Source organism: Polistes fuscatus, unplaced genomic scaffold (genome assembly GCF_010416935.1).
Source record: "Polistes fuscatus isolate 324 unplaced genomic scaffold, CU_Pfus_HIC Scaffold20, whole genome shotgun sequence".
In the NCBI taxonomy this organism is placed as follows: domain Eukaryota; kingdom Metazoa; phylum Arthropoda; class Insecta; order Hymenoptera; family Vespidae; genus Polistes; species Polistes fuscatus.
Window position 1 is genome coordinate 863,478 of NW_025113097.1, and position 14,201 is coordinate 877,678.

A 14,201-nucleotide genomic window follows, 5' to 3' on the forward strand; every position below is an offset into this window, starting at 1 on the left:
TTTAAAGAAATTAATATAAAAGAGAGAACAGAAGAGGAGAAATATGTTAATTATCGCGTAATTATTACGATTATCCTAGTGTGTCATTTTGTTAATTAATTAAGTGACGAATGAACAGAGAAATATAAGAGAAAGATATTACGTTGGGATGATTAATCCTCGTGTGGGTGCGGTGTTGTTTTATAATATTTAACGTTTTAAACTAAATCAAGTATTTCAAATGAAAAAATCGATGCAATTAGTTTGATCGATATAATAATCATCATCCTAATCATCATCGGAAAAATAGTTTCAACAATTTTCTACGAACGGGGGAATTAAAGGAGAGGATCGATGACGATAATGACGAAAACGTCGACCACGATGATGATGATGATGATGATGATGATGATGACAATGACGTCGACTATGGTGGTAGTGATGGTGTGTGGAAGCCATGATCGGCCAAGAGTTTTTCACGTTCGTTCGTAGTCCCCACTAGGGGGGGGGGAAAGTAGAAGTAGAAAAAGAAGAAGAAAATAAAGAAGAAAAAGGAAAAGGGAATTTTTCGGTGTCTCTTCTGTTAGAAGAAGAAAAAGGGAGGAAGGAGGGATAGAGAAAAGGGACGACACACGTTACAGAAAAAGGGACAAAATATATATACATATATATTACACACAAACGGTGCTGTTACGAATGTGTCGGCAGTGTTGGAACGGAAACATGAAAGGTAAATAGTCAAGTATCGATAACGTAAAAAGAAAATGAACGATCTTCCATCGATATATGTGTATAGTAACTCAATAAGTATTAGTATACTTACTCATATAGATATGATACTCGAGTAAATTAATTTTGGTTTTGTTTGTTCATTTTTTTTTCTCTTTCTTTTTCCAAATAAATTATAAATGAAAGATTAAAAAGTTAAAAAAACACACACACACACGCATAAGTAAGCCCGCGCACGAGTACGAATACGAGATGACTGTGTGTGTAACTCTTATCTTTGATTTTTCATTGCGACGAATATGAAGAAGAAATAAAAAACAATAAGTGTGATACGTGAATTCATTATGAGAATAACGTATAAACCTATGACGATTCTTATCTCTCTTTCTCTCTGTTCTTATCGACGCGTTTTATTATTTTTTTTTTCCCCACCGAAACGAAACTCGCACGATAAGGTACGTGTGTTTCGAGTAACCAAAAAAAAAGAAAAAGAGAAAAAGAGCAAATGAGGTTTAAAAAACCCGAGTCGTATAACGCAACGTTCGGCCAAGAAGCACGGGTTTTAATAAATAATTCATTTTCTTCTAGACTTATACGCGTGATTCAAGGAAAGATGAATCGAAAATGGCAATCTGAAATGATTTTTTTTTTGTTCTCGAGAGAAAAAATGATTTTCCTTGATTATTGAACGCAGAGGTGTTATAATTATCCATTTAAAAAGAAGGTGTGTCTCTTTATTTTATATTTTTTTTCTTTATAATTTTTATTTCCCATGCAATCTCGATACTTACATACATTATCTTAGATTATATTTACATACATATATATATATATATATATATTTGTTTATTTATTTATTTAAACATTGACAAAAATTACTCATTCATACATAATCAGAATAAATATTAAAAGAGGAAAGATAATATAAAAATAATACAAATATAATACTGAGATAAAGAAAATAATGTAAATATAAATAAATCAATTAATTAAAATATATATATATATATAAAAAGAAAGAAAGAAAAAATACGACAATTAAAAATATATACAATGAAAGTGTATTTAAACAAAATTGAATGGATATTGTATTTGTATGGAATTATATAGGTGTATTTCATTCTTCCATAATAATACGCACAGGTGGCAAGTTAGATGCTGTCACGATCGTTATATAAACGCTTGAATTGTATCAAAATTCACGATACACGTTGTGATCCAGTCTTGGCACCGTCATTCGCGTTACTCTTTCTCCATTTCTCTCTCTCTATATATATATACACATATAAATACACACATATGTGTATATATATCGAATTCGTGAGAAAAATTCTGTACTGCATTCGCGTTAAAAGCAATCCTTCGCGGATTTATCGAGCGTGTTGGGCACGGCTCGTAAAGATTCGCGCAGAATTGCAGTATACTTCTTTGTATGTGTGTATGTGTGTATGTATAAATGCGTGCGTATAAGCACGAAGTAGAGAAAGAAAGAGAAAGAGAGAAAGATAGAAAGAGAAATCTCGATTAAAATCGTTCTACCGGTCGCCCTCGACGCGTAATGGATGACTTTATAACGGTCTTTCTCTCAGAAACACACGTAGTATTGGTACGGAGAATGACTTCGTAATCGAATTACGCTTGTTCCTCGCAAATAAGAACAACAATGTTATTACATTCGGCCAGGGATTGTTTACGAATTGCATTGCCGTGAAATATGATTTATTTTTTACTCGAAAGTGGATATACGAGAGCTCTGGAAACGTTTCGCGTTACGTTTATAACTCATTTAAGGTTTTAACTCGTACACCTTTGTAAAGAAGTTTTATCGAACCTCGAAAAATATCATTTCTTTATATTCCTCTTTATCTGAAATCGTTCCCACTTCCCCTCCTTTTCCTCCCAGTTTACGTTTTTTCTTATTTAACTTTTTTTTTAAGCGTGAATATTTCAGAATATGACTACTCCTGTCGTTGCAATAACGATCAGCTGTTTCGAGGTAAACTTCGTTTCTCTCGTACGACAGTTATATTACGAGTGCAAGAGTTTAAAGAGTCATAGAAAGAAAGAAAGAAAGAAATAAAGAGAGAGAGAGAGAGAGATTATCTCGCGTATTATAGATCGTTCGGGAATACTCGTAAAAACACTCGTAAAGCAACTAAACTTGCGATTTTATATGTCGTAGGGGCACTTTCCAATCCCGTTCTCTTTGAAAGAGAATCGAAAGCAAACATCAAACGTTTTGCCATTTAAGAATTAACTGGTACGTTTTTTTTTTTCGTTCTTGTTTAAAACAAAAAGCAAAAGTCGAAGAAAAAGATAGGGAGAAAGAGGAAATTAGAGAATATATTTGAATAAGTCAATGTCAGGGTTTAGATTTGACACCGTCGTCGTCATGAGCAATTACTCGATCATTCGAAATAACGTGATCTAGTTGGTAAGAATGTAATGTAGATGGAAAATGAATAGGAAGAGTGAGATGGTAGTAAGAAGCAATCGATATCTCGATATCTCGAGATCGAGAAAAGATCACGTGTGCATGCACGCGAGATTTATTCTCTCTTTTTCTCTCTCTTTCTCTCTCTCTTGTTTCACGAACCTACGTTGGGTAGGTAGGTAGGTTGATTCACATTTCTGCGAAAAACACTTGATCCTCGATGATATTCGATCGATCGTAATAGAATCACTTACTCGAGGAAAGTTTTATCGAAGATCATCATCCTCTTCTCTACGTCATCGGATTCCCGAGCTGCGTGTGACATTTCTCACGATGAATTTAAATCGATAATATATTTATTTTATTTATTCAAACATTTACGGGGATAACCCATTGTTACATCAAAAAAATAATATCGAAAGATAAAGATAAAATAAAGATGGTATGAATATATAATACTGATAGTAAAATAAAATAAATATAAATAAATATTATACGTGTACATAAAATAATATAAAAATAAATAAATATGTAAATTAAAAAATAGAAAAGAAAGAATACATACAAATAAATATAAATAAATAGATAAAATATATACATAAAAATTAACAAAACATTAAATAAAAAGACTATATAAATATATTTACAAAGAGTAATAAATAAAATTAAAGTGAACTTAGATAAAATTTAATAGAAGAAATGGATTGATAGAAAGGATCAATAAATTGATGGAAGTGGTTAAAATTAAAAAAGATTGGGAAATTCTATTAGTGCAATTGCGATAGGCATACGAAGTTTTATGAATGCTGATATGAATATATATATCTTTGTTATCGAAACGTACAACACGATTTTACGAAAAGAAATATTTTTCGATGAAATCCAATATAAATGAAATCAACATTGATATAATACATTATAGCAAAAGGTTTTACAAGTATAATCGTTAATCTGAAATGATCATTTGTTTCTATTTGTATAAGAGAAACGAATATAAAACGTGTGTACATTGAATTTGACGATGTCGTCTTCTTCGATGGTTAGCCTAAGGCAAAACGGCATAAACGCGAAGTTAAAATCCCCATAAACATGATCTGGCATGTAACACGCAGCTGGTAGATCACAAAATTCAACCCAGATGTTAGAAACTAGGTAAAAGAAGAATACGGTAAGAGTGAAACGACGAAATAACACAGGGGTTTTAGTTTCCAACCGCAGGGTAAAACGAACGAACAGCTGATCGAGTTCTTTGACAACGTCGAAATAGTTCTAAATCAATTATGGTCAATCGATGGTCATAGTTTCGCATGATTTATAAACGACAAGAAGAAGAAAATTTTCATTTTTTTCGATCGGAGGACACGTTATTGACGTAGTGTCATTTTTTATTGTTTAAATGATTTTCTTTATATCTTTCGACAACACATTCGAAGTATAATTTATTTATATTTATTATTATTATTATTTATATTATTATTTATTTGTATGCATTCTTTCTTTTTTATTTTTTAATTTACTTATTTATTTATTTTTATATTATTTTATGTACACATATAATATTTATTTTTACACTTATCTTTATTATTATGTATCTTTTTATAATTTAATTACTCCTTTATTTATATTTATTTTTTCTTTTTTTTTTTTAACTATCGATATTATAATTTCGATATTTTTTGTTTTTCTTTTTTTCTTTACGTAACAACGGGTTATTCCCGTAAATTTTTGAATAAACGAAATAAACGAAATAATAATATTTTTCTTGGAAAATAAGAAACATATAAGATTATTCTTGGCAAGGATCGCGTGAGAAAATCGAACGTCCTTCTGCCACCGTCAGCCTCGAAGATCCTTGTAGATGCATAAACGTACACCGGTTCTTATGGTAGTTGCACCGGTTTTAGAAAGAGACAGAGAATAACGTCATATAGTTTACAAGAGTGAGACAGAAAGAGAAAGATATATATATATATATATACATATATCAAGAGAGAAAGAATAGTAAGATCATAATTCTCGTTAGCCCAACTATATCGACGCTCGCGAACCTAACTATGAATAGTAGCTAATTGACCTAGTTGAACCCTACTCTCAATGCATGCGATATAAATAAAATACGATTACACGCGAACGTTTGATCGAACGTGTATCGTTTATTAAGAATCGATAGGAACACATACACATACACATACGTACACGTACGCATATCTACAAACACATAAGTGCGTTCTTCTCTTGCCAGGCGTTACTCGCGAAGCCACTTTGTGAGATAAAACACGATTCTTGGGATCGACGAACGGTCCAACTTGGTATGCGTGTTTATATATATATATATATGTGTGTGATGTGTATATGTATATGAGTACTGATAACAAGATAAGAAGATGGCGAGAACGATATAACTTAGATGCTTGTAATTATTCCACGAGAGCTTCTTGTTTGATTTCTCTCTATGACTCGCGATAAGACTAGTTTTTCTTTAGTTTGATCTATCCAAATGATAGATAAATGTTATAAATGTTCCCCCCTTTTTTTTTCTTTTTTTTTATTATTATTTATACGATTATTGTATAAAAAAAAAAGTACGATAAGATCCGTTGTAATTCGTATTATTTTATTGGTTTTATAAATTAGAATATTTTTCTAATTCTCATTGTAACACTTATCGCGTAACTATTTTCGAATAGTTTTCAGTTGAGACGGAATTTGTTTGCGATTAAAATCGAAGAAGAAGACGATAGATAATTGGACTAGTCTGACGAGCTCTAGTTAAAGGTAAAACGATCTATCCGGTAATAATTAGCACGGTCAGGGAAACTAGCTTAATCGAAGATACGATTAATGACGATATATCTAAGTTATTGGTAAAAATTTCGGTAAAAATATTTTTTCTTTTCGTTTCGTTTTAAACAAGAAATCGCTTTTTATTTTTATTTCTTTTTTTTCTTTTTTCTTTTCGTTTTTATTACTCGCGATCATTAGCAGTTGCTAAATAAAGAAGATTAAACCGAGTCTATTTATCTTTTATCGAATTACATCGGGAATCGCAAATGGACCGATTAATTCTCCCGTCGCGTGCTTAAAATGAAAACGCGTGTTACCCTAACAAACGAATCCAAATGTATTTTAATTAAGCGTGTCCCGATTATGTTCTAATATCAAACGAGTAATCAAATAAATAATATTCATATATTTTCTAGCATTTAATACTTATAACTTTACCCAGTTGATTCTATATTTGTATATTTGTCTCTCTTTTATTTTTGTATTTTTATTTTTATTATTAATTTTTTATTTCCCATTGCACGCACAGTAAATAAATTACGATAGTGCAATTCGTATCTCATTCTAACACAGATATACGTATATACTGCAACATCATTGATCTTTCCTGCAGCGTTATTTAACTCGATAAATAATGCAAATGTAATTATGTGAAACTTGTGATAAGCCCAGGGCTAGTCAACGAAATATTTAATATGCAATATGATACAAATAAACATATCCAAGGTTATTCTATTTACGCAATCAAATAATAATTATAATAATGATAATAATAATAGGTAGAGAATAATGAACAAATTTTCGGTCGGATATGTAAATGTATGATAATACAAAGTTAGTAGAATCGTTCTACTTTGATTCCTCGTGGATCGATCCAGGATCCCGGGCAAAGATCATGGATCTTAAAGATCTGGATCAGGAGATCTAGGTCATCGTTGCGCAAGTCGTGACACAAAACTTTGTCCGAACTTTTACCAGCATCCATGTAGATATGTTCGAAGGTATAACACTCGATAAAAAAAAGAAGAAGAAAAAAAATAATAGTAAAACTAATTATGTTCCATTCGTATTAGATTTTTTGTTTAATTTGTTTGGGTCATTAATAGGAAATTATCAAATAATTCGTATAAAAATATAAATGTATAATAGAAAAATTGATTTTTTTTTTTTAGAAAAGATGCACTCGAGTATAATAAATATTTGTTTTTATTTTTGTACAGACTATCAATTCCCGATCGACGTTACGGGAGTGGCGAAGGATCATCCCTTTCTCGAAACTGATTCCTTGCAAAGTCTCTTTCGGCGTTTACATGCGCTCAATCGTTGCGCCAATATGAAATTGGACACGCATCACTCGCATCATAGCACGAGCCACAGCAAAAGCGTAAGTAGACTCTTTTCTTTTTATATTTTTTTTTATTTTTTATCTTACTTTTAAACCAGTTTATACCAACGTGTGTGTGTGTGTGACACACCGAGAAATAATTTCAAATATACGTTTATTCCCAACGAAAGAAGATATAAAAGATAAATTTTATATTACGAATGAAAACTATTACTTTGTATTTGTTTTAAATCTTATTCACATTTTTCTTTCATTGATAACAATTTTAAAATTTAAATAACGTAATAATTATTATATACAAACTCGGATTAAAATAATGCTTTTTCGATTACATTGTGTTCGCATAAAGTAGTTTCTTTTAAAATGCTTAGTAAGTTTAATGCAATTTAATAGTGTTAAAGTTCCGAGAAAGCTAGCTAGTAAAATGTAATCCTGCACTCGTGTATTCCGTCCTCGAGTTTCCTTGTCATTGTCATTCGCAAAGAAAAAAAAATCCTCTTCTTTATTAGTCTTCGTTATCGACATTCATATTTATTAAAGAAAATATCCCCGCTTATGTTAGAATATTATTATGGCGTTCTTTCTTAAACTCGTTTATTCGAATGAAAAAAAAGAAGAAATTAAAAAAAAAGTAGCAGAAGAAAAAACTGTGCAAAAGGGGGGGAAGTAGGGGGTAGGTGGAATTATTATTGGCATGCGTTAGAAGATTAGAAGAAGAGGAGGAGGAGGAAGAGGAAAAGGAGGAGGAGGAGGAGGAGGAAAACGTTCCTTTCTATGACACGTTTTGCAGAATATGGTCATTGTAATGCGTAAGGTGAAACACACACTTACCTTCTCGTCTCTGCGCTATTCTTATACCTCCTTCGTTTTTTCTTATTTCTTTTTTTTTTTTCTTTTATTTTTATGGTGTTAGAACCTAACGAACAACTCGTTGGAATAATAATTAAAACGCTCTTGGAGAATATTTGTCGCGTGACCTGTATGCAATCGTTTCGTTTCTAATTGATTCTAACATATACTCGTAATACACGTATACGTTTAAATTACACGCGGAAATATTATTAACGAATAATAATTCGATCTAATAGATCGATATCATTTTATTCGTGGCGTAGTGAGACGCTTTTACCATTGATTCGATTCAATTAGGTATCAATTGGAAAGATATCGCGATATTTAACGTTATTCACGATCGGACAAAAGGGTTTAAAGGAAAAAAATCGATTGAAATTATCATTATTATTATTATTATTATTATTATTATTATTCTTTTTAATTCTCATTTCATTCCAACGAGAGAATTTCTTTCTCTTTCCTTTCCTTTCCTTTCCTTTCATTCTTTAACTTGGCGTGTGTCTATCGATCCTATCGATCTCGATATCTTCCTCGTGACGTTGCAAAATAATGGCACTTACCAATCGTTGGTATCAAAGTACCGTGCGTAATCCCGACATCCGTTTTACGATTTCTCTCTCTCTCTTTCTTTCTGTTTCTCTCGGAGTACAACGAATCGACGTGTTCTCTCTTTGAGAGAAGGAAACACGAAAAAGAAAGAAAAAAAAAAAGAAAAAAAAAGCAAAGTGGACGCGAAGTATACTTACGTTCGATAGATCCTCCGACTTTCATTCCCATAAACGAATCGAAATGCGTGATGCCTTTAAACGCACGAGCTCCTGTACTCAAAGAGAGAGAAAAAGAAAGATAGATAGGATAGAGAGAGAGAGAATGAACGCAGCTGCAAGCTCTCACCGGAAGCGAATGTGCATTTGTACGCGACGTATATACGTTACCAACAAATATCTAACATAGAAAAGACTGTTTAATATATATATATATATATGAGAAAATGTATCTTCTTATTCTGTCTCTAAGCAATGATCGTAAGAAATGCCGGGAATATTTCTCTAAAGTTCCTAGAAGCGAGAGAAAGCATTCGCTTATGGAACAAATTACTTATTTGGCGACATAAATTTATTGCGGAACGTATACTAGCAGCCGTTACGAAGCAACCATACTCGATCGGTATGCTAAAGGGTTTTATGCGATACGCTTGCTCAAGTATAATCGGATTTACGTCGGTGGAAAATCGGCGTGGCTTCACTATCCCTCTTTTTCTTTTTCTTTTTCTTTTTTCTCTTTCTCTTGGTTATCCTTTTAATTCTTATTATTGTTATTCTACATTTATGTCATACATTTTGTTTTATATTATTATCAGTTTGAGTAATAGGATAATAATATTAATGGTATTAATCATTTTTCTTCTCTGTATATTTTTATTTTTATCATGCAGTACGATTTGAATGTATATAATCGTTGATAAATCGTGATCTAATGATAATTAGCTTAACAAGTTGTTCCAAGTGCTCAGGTAATTTTGAAATAAGTGTTTATTATTAATCATACTGTGTTTTATTAATTAATTTAGATTATTCGTAAAATAAGATTGATTTGTTGGTGAGAAAAGTATCATACTCGTGGTGTATAGGGTTTTTAATTGAACGATAAAACACACACGTGTAAAATGGGAAAATTGACACACAATTTTATTCAATATTTCGCAATGAACTTGTTTATCATTCTTCTGATACTATTTTTTTGCAAAATCGTTTTACGAAAGTGTCTTCTTTTTTTTCGTTTTCTTTTTCACGTAGGCAAGGTAACACGGTTTTCGCAATTCCATTCGATTTCGATAGGAAATCATAACGATTCCGAGGTTGTATGATCGTCGTGTGATGATCGTTCGCTTTCACTCATCGACGAGCACACAACCACGTCGGTTTGTGCGCTTTCCACTTGGCGTCGTCACCAAGGTCGAGAACAAAAAACCAAAAATTATATATATTTTTTTCGAATCTTCACGCGTAGTTTCAGTTCGAACAGAAATCAATCGATGTGTATGTGTGTGTGCTAATATATTAATTTATATAATTAGAGATATGTATATGTACATGTATACTTAAGTATATTAATTATGATAGTTATCTATCAACGAGACGACTTTCACCAAAACCTCACCGATCCTTTCTTTTTTCGTAATATTCACCCATTGAATTATCCATTCGATCATCATTTACCACAAATTTCTTCTTAAATTATATTCAATTTACAATCGCAAAAAAAAAAGATACAAAGAAAAATGTTCACTTTCCAAATCGATCGGTGTGAATAGTTACGTAGTATTAATTATTATCGATTAGTTTGAAAAAAAAAAAAAAACGAAGAACCGTAACGTTCCTAAATATACTGTTTGTATAATTAATTAAATATTATCTTTTCACGGGACGAATACGCGCGAATTAAATCGTACGTAATTTCGTTTTAAATATCGACACAAATTTTACGCGCGTGTAAGACTGGATTATATTATTTTAATGAAAATTTTCAATGTATAGAATGTTTGTAGAATATCTCGTAAATAAATGAATTAATTAATAAATAAAAAAAGTGACAGAGAGAGAGAGAAAAGGGGGGGGGGAGACTCGTATATTAATCGAGTAAATAAAATAAGTAAATTCGTTGCAGCAACACAGGAAATTAATTTGTTTTCAACAGAGAAAGCTCGTTAACGTGACAAGAAGAAAACTTTCGTGTTTTGAGCCGACAGAAAATTGAATCGCCTCTCGTCATCGTCATAGTCATAGTCATCATCGTCATGGTCATGGTACTAACCAATACCGCAACAATAATTGCATATAGCTCGTGTACCAACGTTATGGCTTCACGGGAAGCTTTTATCGGCGTAGGGAAAATATTGTTTCGCGATGGGTAGTAGGATGTCTCCATTAAATTTGAGTGCTTTCACCTTAGACCTTTTTAAATATAAAGATAAAGAGAAAGAGAAATAATGCTTCGGTCATAGTATTAATTCGAATTTTTTCATGGATACTACACCCTCCTAATTACAAACCTTTTCCTATATATAGTAATATTATATTAATATAAATTATTAATATTATTTAAATATATTATTCTATATATATAATATTATATATAAAATACAAAATTTATAAAATTATATATTTATAAAAATAAAATTAATAATATATTCATAAAAAATATTACATTAATAATTTATAAAAGTATATACATATATGTGGGATGCGAGTGCCTCCAAGCCAAACACTTAAATAAGCATTCGTGAGTAGATTGGACGGTGGATCCTGGATAGCTCAATGGTTAAAAAACAGTCGCCCGGAAAGCGGAAGATCCGGGTTCGAATCCCGGTCCTCCAGTCAGCCCAACGGCGCCCAGTTTTTTCACGAATCCTACATATATATCAAGTATTTCTATTCGTAGATATTACGAAGGAACGTAGCTTAATCATTAATTATTTATCAATGATTGCATCAGAGAAACCGAAGTCATTGTTACTTACACCACGTTTATAGGTAAACGATCGTTTATAAATCATCGACACGCTTACTACTTTGCGTACAACTATACTCACCAGGTAATATATTATTTCTTAAACGTTGGTACTTTCAAAGAGACATTGCACATTTTCTAGCTAGATAATTCATTGTTTTAATCGATATAATTCGATATTCATTTATCATTCTGACAAATGTTGTCTCATTAAATAATATCCATTTTTAATGATCGACAAACAATACTTAATACATACTTATATCCTTCCTTCGTATACGCAACGTGTTCACTCAACGAAAGAAAAAAAAAGAAAAAGGAAAAAGAGAGAGGTACGAAACGTAGAATTTCACGGATACCAGTTTATTAATTGATGAACGGTTGTTAATTACCAGTTGAACGAGTAAGCCTCGACAGTTGTTTATAAAATCCGGCTTTATTCCTTTCTCTCTTTCTTTCTCTCTCTTTTTCACTGTTGTTTACCCTCATTTCTTCGAACATCTTCTTTCATTCCATTACTTCAGGAAACGTACTTACTAACACTACCATAATACATACATTTACTCATACACACACATATTACATATATACCTAGTTGTACATATACATAAATACATATACAGTGCTTTCGAAAAGAGTAGATAGAAGGGAAGTGGGTGGTGGGAGTGGTAGGGAGGTGATAGGGGGGAGGAAGGTGGCACGCGTAATTACAGGTAGCAAGACAGCGGAACCTCGATACCATCGATGCGTAAAAGTTTTAGAAACTGGTTCGTAAATGCAAGCAAACGAGTGAAAGAGTACGAACGAATGATGGAAGGAACGGAACGGAAGAAAGAAAGAAAGGAAGGAAGGAAGGAATGAACGAAGGAACGAAGGAATAGGGGGGAAGGGAGGGAAGACGGTGGCAGACTGCATGGCGGTCTGCATGCGTTACACCTGCGGGACGACGCGCATCTTACCGTGGCAAAGAGAGTAGAACACCAACCTTTTCCATATATATACATACTTGCACGTTAGCGGTGACTGAACATTCAAGTATGTGTGTGTGTGTGTGTGAAAGTTGCCACGGAAAGAGAGAGAGAGAGATAGACTATCTTTTGATTCTTTTTTTCTTTTTTCCCCATTCCGAGAGTCATTTTTCTTCGTAACCCGACCGAACGTTCCACTTTGACCTCCTGGCATTGAAATCACCCACTTGGTTTTTTCTTTTTCGTTTTATTTTATTTTATTTTTATTTTTCCAACAATTTTACAACGATTCATCGATGATTTTATATTCGATTATAAATTCGTCGTCGATAGTGTTCTATAAGATTTCGTATTTTATTTATTTATTCGATCAATTTGCATCAAAATCAATAGTTCGAAAGGAGAGTTGTGTCTTTGCAAACATTTCTCATATGATTTGTTATTTTTAGACTTTATAAAAGAAAAAACGAGTAGAATTCATAGAATTGATTTGTCATCTTTAAATAATATAATATTCGTTACAATTTGTCGAATAAATATTTTTCATTTTATATAAGAAAAAATATACATTTATAAAATTAGTTTAAGAACGAACGAAAAAGTGAGTCTTTGATTTATCTTTGTTTTAGTGGACGATTTGATCGATTCAATTGTTTCTCGAGAATCTTATTGATATAACAGAACATAACAATCGTATAAATGTTTACGGGAAGAAAAATAATCGGCAAGATTACCGGCAAAGGTAACTAGGAGAGAAGGTATGGTGGCTGATACCGGTAACCACACACGGTAGAGAAACGGTTGAAACGGGGCACTTGTGTTCGTTCGTTCGTTCGTTCGTTCATTCGTTCGCGCGAATTTATGGGGACCGGTTTGTTCGATCGACGAAGGAATGCCGGTTGTCGTTGCGCCTGTCAACCTGCGAACACGCACCACCACCGATAAAAGAGAAGCAGAAGAACGTCCTCTCTCTCTCACACACACACACACTCTGATTATTTTTTTCTTTATTACTACCGGTCTCTTTTATTTTGTTTTCTCTCGGTGTTTCGTCTTCAATTCGTGATTCTTTTGACGTGAAATCGACACACGGAAGGTGAAAGGAAATTTATTTTAATCAATTTTACCGGTACTTCTTCTAATTATTTTCTACTTAACGATCATCCGTAAAATACATAATCATTTATTTCACTTATATTTTATTTATTTAAATTTTCAACACACAACACTCTATGTCTACACAATTTTATTAGGAAATATTTATATTTCTTACTTACTTCTTCTTAATTTATCGTACTACTGTTAGGTGAATTGAAAATTCTTATTGCATATAAATGATATTAGTTTTGCTATACATTCATACATAATAAAAAACATGAATTTTCGAAGAAACGAAGCTCGCGATAGTTAAGAAGGATGGTGGTTCATTTTGCGTCGACTAGACAAGTACCTATAATAAAAAGAAAAAAAAAAAATACAAAGGATGCAAACGGTAAGCAGCTCAAAGGAGGAGCAGCTCGTCATCGTAGCACCATCGTGATGTTTTATTTTGTTCGGTATCTTTTCTGTAGGGTAACTCAGTGGACAGGAGACCGCG

At 32.2% G+C, this 14,201-nt stretch overlaps 1 protein-coding gene across 1 annotated transcript in view; it reads left to right on the top strand.

The window, feature by feature from the left end:
- The window catches only part of LOC122517413, a 178,158-nt gene that overhangs the window by 154,432 nt on the left and 9,525 nt on the right, over positions 1–14,201 (top strand). Inside the window, exon 10 of the mRNA XM_043635779.1 lies at positions 7,147–7,310. Coding sequence (XP_043491714.1) covers positions 7,147–7,310 — 164 coding nt within the window. The remainder of the gene's footprint in view (positions 1–7,146; positions 7,311–14,201) is intronic.